The 6,000-nt window shown below is 44.3% G+C and overlaps 1 protein-coding gene across 4 annotated transcripts in view; it reads left to right on the top strand.

The window, feature by feature from the left end:
• Window positions 1-6,000, top strand: part of BEND7 (BEN domain containing 7) — a 49,397-nt gene continuing 43,397 nt past the window's right edge. The window contains exons 1-2 of one of the 4 annotated variants that reach the window (XM_049814125.1): window positions 2-349; window positions 4,308-4,391. In XM_049814125.1, coding sequence (XP_049670082.1) covers window positions 289-349; window positions 4,308-4,391 — 145 coding nt within the window. In that variant the 5' untranslated portion in view covers window positions 2-288. Of the gene's footprint in view, window positions 350-4,307; window positions 4,392-6,000 lie in introns of all 4 variants that reach the window. The other 3 variants (XM_049814129.1, XM_049814128.1, XM_049814126.1) reach the window with 3 other exon arrangements.

Genomic DNA, 6,000 nt, shown 5'->3' with positions numbered 1-6,000 from the left:
CGCAGCCGGCGGGGGGGAAGGCGGCGGCGGCGGCGGTGGCGCTGCCCGGCATCGCCCCCGCGGGGCTCCCCCCGCCGCACCCCGCTTTCCCTCAAAGTTTGGGGCGTGAGGTAAGGGGCAGGGCGGGGGGGTGGGGGGGAAAGAACGGAGCCAACTTGTCCCGGATCCCTTTATTCGCCGCCGTCTCCCAACCCCCGCGTGTTTTGCTGATTAAAGAGACGGACCTTGGTCCTGCCACCGCCACCGCCGGGTGGCCGCCCGGCCGCCCCGCTCCTTCCTGCCCGCACCATGGAGTTCACCCAGAGGAAGAGAAGCAGGAAATCCCAAAGCTTTAAACTGATCAACGAAGGTAAGGCGGCGGCGGGCGGGCGGGCGGGGGGGGGGGGGCGGCCCGGGCTTTGTTCCTTCGCCGGGGGCAGCCCCGAGTTTTGCACCGGGGGGGAGCGGGGCGTTATGAAACGCCTGGGCTCCCGCTTCCCCGGGATCGCCTCTCCCTCCCCGCCGCTGTTATTTAACTCCGCAATCCTCTGGTCGAACTCCCCGAAACCATCGCACGCCTTTTATTTATTTATTTTTTTCTCTCTCTTTTAACCCTCCTCTTTTTTTTTTTTCTTTTTTTTTTTTCCCCTAAAATTATTTTTTTTTGCATGTGTGGTACGTGGTGTTGCAAAAACAAACCTCCCCTAAACCATCCCCGAAAAGGTGGACGTGGTTTTGGGGGTGGTTTTTTTGTGTTTTGTTGTTGGTTTTTTTTTTTTCCCAGGCAGATCTTGCACAAAATAAAGTTGGATCGTGTTTCGTGGTAAATCCTGCTTGGTGGGGGGGAGGAAAGGTAAAATCGGGAAGCGAGCAAAAAATAATGACACTTGGGCAGCGACGGACCTTCTTAGTATTCAACTCCTGTGGATTTATTGTGTTTTGGGTGGTTTTTTCCTCCCCTTGACTGCAAACGTCCGCGTGTTTCAAAGAAAAGCCGAATAGAGGTTGCTTTATTAAAAATCCATGCAGCTGATTAATTGTACGTGGGCAGGGGAGAGCCGCTGGCGTGTAACTTGTTCGCTCGGGGTGTGTTTGCGTTTGGAAAAGAAGGTATTTTAAAAGAGATCACAGGGGGAAATAATTCGGATTCATGTCGGGAAAGAAGCACAGCTCTGTGTTTCAGTCTTGTTGTTGGGTTTTTTTTAAAAAAAATAATAAAAAGATAAGGCGCTGGTAGGCATTTTAACAGGTGGACTTCCGAGCCGTAGGGATTTATTTTGGTTGGGGCTTTATCCCTTCTCCGGCTGATAAGATCTTTTTGCCCTGATGGATTTGACTTGAGATCTTTTCTCCTTTTGTGTTTCCAAGTATTGGACGGGAATATCTCCATGAAACGCCGTGTGTGTCCTGCATGCCAAGTTCAAGGCAGGTGACTGCTTGGGTGTAATGTCACACTTGGGAAAGGGGACACACATGAGAGTGTCAAGACTTGCTGTCTGAAGAGCGATCTCTTTGCAGGCGCTCAGCAAAAGCATGTTCAATGCAAAGAAATTTAAAGATGGACATAAACTCACTTGGTAGCAGTAGTAAATAACGACTGCTGTATCGTCGTAAGGGCGTCTGGAGCATCGCACGTACTCTCTGTTAAAAACTAGAGGGGCAGTAACCCGTCAGACTTGTCTGAAACGTATTGGAGGTCTGTACGCAGCAGCAAACCTATCAAGGGTTTAATTTCTACGGAGAACAGGTTTGGTTTCTGGGGTTTTGATATTGAACATGCTCCCAACTTGGAGGCAGAGTTAGTGCAGGACTGGGCTGGAGCTTGGGGGGGTGAAAGTGAAATGTGGAAAAGCAAAACTGAAATTGAAGACATGGTTTTATTTCTGTCCTAGTGGAGCTGTAAAGAGAGTATGTGTGCTATCAGAAATAGACGACTGTTTAGCCAGTTCTCAGTTGCCACTCGTTACAGGTTTAGATATGCCTCAGTGTACAAGACAATCTATTTAACCTTGTTTTAATAGGTAAAATCAGTTATGATGGTACATCATTAGTAATTCTTATTTTATCTGGGGTCTCGTTTTGGATGTGGAAAGTCAAATAGAAAGCTAACCTAAAAACACATCCTAGAGAGAAAATTATGTCTTTGTACTTCGGGAATGGAGGAGATAAAAATCATATTTTGCATGTGAGTCTGCACTTGCATACTCTTTTTCTATCACAGTTGATTAGAAAGATAATTATGTATAAATAGTTGTCTCTTGTAATTGGCCTTTGCCTCTTGCAGGAGTCATTCCATAATGTCACAGTTTAATGTTTACTGTTGTGAAATTGATATGGATTTCGCAGCGCCTGGACTGTGACATCCGAGGCAGAAGAAGGAAACCAAAGAGAAAAGGGTAGGCTGTGTCAATTCGTTGGTAACACACCATCTGTTAACAATGTGTGCCTGTACAGTGCTTATTCTGTCCCCCAAAAAACTTCAGAGCACCTTATTGAGATGATCGATAATGACCAGATCGAGAGGAAGTCCATTCCTGCACTAAAATGTAGCTGCCTCTGGGGTGAAATGTGGTGACTTTAAGGCAGCAGCTGTAGATCAGAAGAATATTGTGACCAGCTGGATGTACGGAGGGAAGCGCTAGAGAAGAAACCACGTGTAATCTATATATCTAAGGACCATGGGTCTGTAAGTCATTTAATTCCTAGTGTTCACATACTCGCTCCCAGCAGATCTTGGATGCCCTTGAGAGGATGAAAAGGCAGAGTGTGGTGGGCTGACCTTGGCTGGCCACCAGGTGCCCACCAAGCTGCTCCATCACTCCCCCTCCTCTGCAGGACAGCTAATGACTATGGAAGGCAGTCAGCATAAATCCTGTAGTTTTAGCGTTATGAAAGGAGCCTTTACTTCCTTGATGTCATATCTCAAACTTCACCTTTACCCGTTTCACTTGCTGGGTGTGCTCGCTAGGTAGAGGAACCCTTTGTGTAGCACCTTGTCGCTGACCTCTCCAACTCCCTGTTGTGGTTTTTTTCCCCCTCGTTTTCTTTCCAGGCCCTTTTCTTTCTTTTGTGTCCCTGTGTTAGGCTCAATTCTAGTTTACTTATTGGGTTGTACCTCCTCTTGTGCCCTCAAGACAGTCGTGCTGTACAAATAAACAGCACATAACAAAAAAGTTTGGCTTCCAGGAGACTTTTCCGATCCTGTAGCTGTTTTGTCAGAGGTGCAGGTGTGCTGCTTGTGGGAGGAGAAGCTGCTTATGCTGCCCTCCGTTTCTGTTGTTCCTTTTAAGTGAATCCCCCACAGTCCTCTTCCACGTGTTAATCTCTACCTCGCTTTTTTTTTTTCATGAGGCAGGTAAACATTAAAACCAGTTTATGGACAGGCAGGTAAATGTAAAAAACAGTTTACGGACAGAGTAGCTGAGAGTGTTGAGAACTGGGAGGGCATTAAAAGAGTTAGGTGGGGATGTGTCTGTTTCAAGACACTGAATATATTGTTTGGTCTTGAGTGATTTGCTGAAGGACAAAGTGTGTGCCAGTAGCAGAGTCAGAAATAGCATCCAGGAGAGCTGCCTTTAGATGTTTGTTGGGGTTTTTTTCTTGGACTTACTATTCCCTCTGTACACACATATAAACAAAGCTCTGGTTTTACTGAACACCTGCGTGGGATTACAGCAAAGACCTTCACAGCAAAATATTCTTTTATTTGAAATAGAAATTCAATGGTGATTTTTTTTTTTTTTTTTTTTTTTTTTTTTAATCCTGTAACATCTCTGAATACGAGATGCTAATGTTTATTCTAGGGGTCATCACAGACATTAGTTTCTGTAGGTGAATATCCTAAGGTGTCCCTGATCTTCCTTTCTTCAGAATTCAGAGGCCAGTGACACCAATATGAGTCAGTATAGCTGAACAATGCAGCCCTAATGTAAGTTGCTGATTTTCTGATTGAGGTGAAGTTTGAAAGTTTCTCTTGGTCTCTGGGAAGGTAAAGATTTCATTATAAATCTGCTTTCCATCTGTAAAGCAAGAAGCCAGATAATTGGCATCTGGTGGGATAATTTGCTGTGAAAATGAACACAGTAATTTAGGGCAGGCGTAGCTATTCCCTAAAATCTGTGAAATATTTGAGCTGAGTCTCTCCAGTGTGAGCAAAGTTTTTTTAGGAGGTGCTGATACAGAGCACATTTTCTGTGGTTAATTTGATGTACATGAAATAAACTGCAGATATATTGATAAATTATGTAGTAAAACTGTAGCAATGTGTTCAGTGTTCATTTTTTCCAGATCACTTGAGTTCTAATTTTTTTTATCGTTTTTCATTCCAGATTACCATCATGAGATATATAAGATCTCTGACTACAGCAATGATGTTAATGGGGAGACCAAAGAAACACAACCAGTTTTTTTAGGTATGTGCTTGTGTTGATTAATTTCCGAGCAACATAGCGTGGCCATTTGCAATTAGGGAGGAAAAAAATCTCTGTGCAAGCACAGGAAGCGCCTGCCATTGTTTAATATGACGTTCTTTTCAAGACCCTTTTATTCTACGAATTGCCAATATATCCTTTATTAACACTGCTAAAAGTTGTAATTTCAGACATAAATGTTTATTAGTGTCTACACACAGTGCTAATTATCACTCACTCAGAGAGCCAGATGCTGACTCTGCAGTTTTGCAGCTCTGTGCTCACCCCATTTACATTGCATATTCGCTGGCATGCTTCACTGGCAATAGTTTGTGTAATTGGGGTATTACATCTTTGACATCTGGATAACAGAAATTCAATTTCCAGGAAGCTGCTATTTGTTTGGTTTTGCTTCTGCCTTGGGTGGGATAGAGGATTAATGTGCTGTCTTAATGTAATGTCCTTTCACCTCTGTAGCTTGCCTGCTAATCCTGCCATGGCAAAATTAAATTAAATCAACAGTTAAAAATGTGTAAAGAAAACAGAGAAGTAATATAGAGTCTGCAGCATGATATATACTGCAGCATGATAGGAGGACTGGTTATCAGGGAACCTTTACCTTTCCTGTCTGTGTGATTTTTGTCCCGTATAACTCCTCAGCTACAGAGTGCTTCTTCCTTTCCTGCTTCCAGCCCCCTCCTGTCACATCTACGACCTCACCTGGGTAAAACATCTCTTGGGGAAAAATTTGGCAGGCCAAATTCAGAGGAGCAAGGGCCAGATTTTTGAGCTATCATAATGACTCTTGCTGTATAAAGCAAGCTCTTGGACACCTTGCTCAGGTGTTGGAGAAGGCAGGTGCCTTTGGAGCAAGAGATTTGGGGGTATCTGCCTGTCCTTCACTGCACCAGGAGCCTAAACATTTCTGTAGGATGGTTTAAGGTTTCTGTAGTCTGTGCGTGTTGCCCCCTGGAGCCAGCAAGAAGCATTGGTCCTGACTGTGTGAATCAGCCAGCACCTGAAGTCAATCTGCATGCAAAATGCCTTTGTCTCCTTAATTCATAGTGCCACATCCTCTTCTAGAGGTCAGCAGCAAATGGGAGAGAACAGGAGGATGTCTTGGGCAGTGTGGAATCTTCTGATGGTTGGAATATTTACACGGGGGTGAGAGCTACATTAAATTGCCTTCTGAGCTTCTTGCAATTAGGATTTTGAGCAATTATTTCTTCCCTACACCCATTTCCAGGGAGAAGCAAAGGTGGCTGCTGTGCTTTGTGTTTGGGTTTTGTGTTCTGTAAGCACTTTTGGTGAAGTCTGATAAACCTGATGGAGTGAGTTCCACTAGAGGTTTATTTTGAATGCTTTTTCTTCCAACCCTAAATGGCGATAAAACTTTGGCAGGAGTTAAGTATCTAGTTGCTTAAGCCAGGATGCTTCTAAGAATGTGCAGGTGTCTGTGTTTTGACATCTGTGCTGTGAGTCAGACCAATTGATTTTGGTTTGGCTGTGTTGTCTTCGGGTTTGTTTGGGGTTGGCTTTTTTTTTTTTGTGTGCCCAGCTTTTCATTGTGACTGAATGTGCTCTGGCATTTAAGTGCCTGAAGTTCAACTAT

The sequence above is a fragment of the Accipiter gentilis genome, chromosome 11 (genome assembly GCF_929443795.1).
Source record: "Accipiter gentilis chromosome 11, bAccGen1.1, whole genome shotgun sequence".
Classification (NCBI taxonomy): Eukaryota; Metazoa; Chordata; class Aves; order Accipitriformes; family Accipitridae; genus Astur; species Astur gentilis.
The sequence above is the reverse complement of the archived record's forward strand: the minus strand, read 5'-3'. Positions and strand labels throughout refer to the sequence as shown.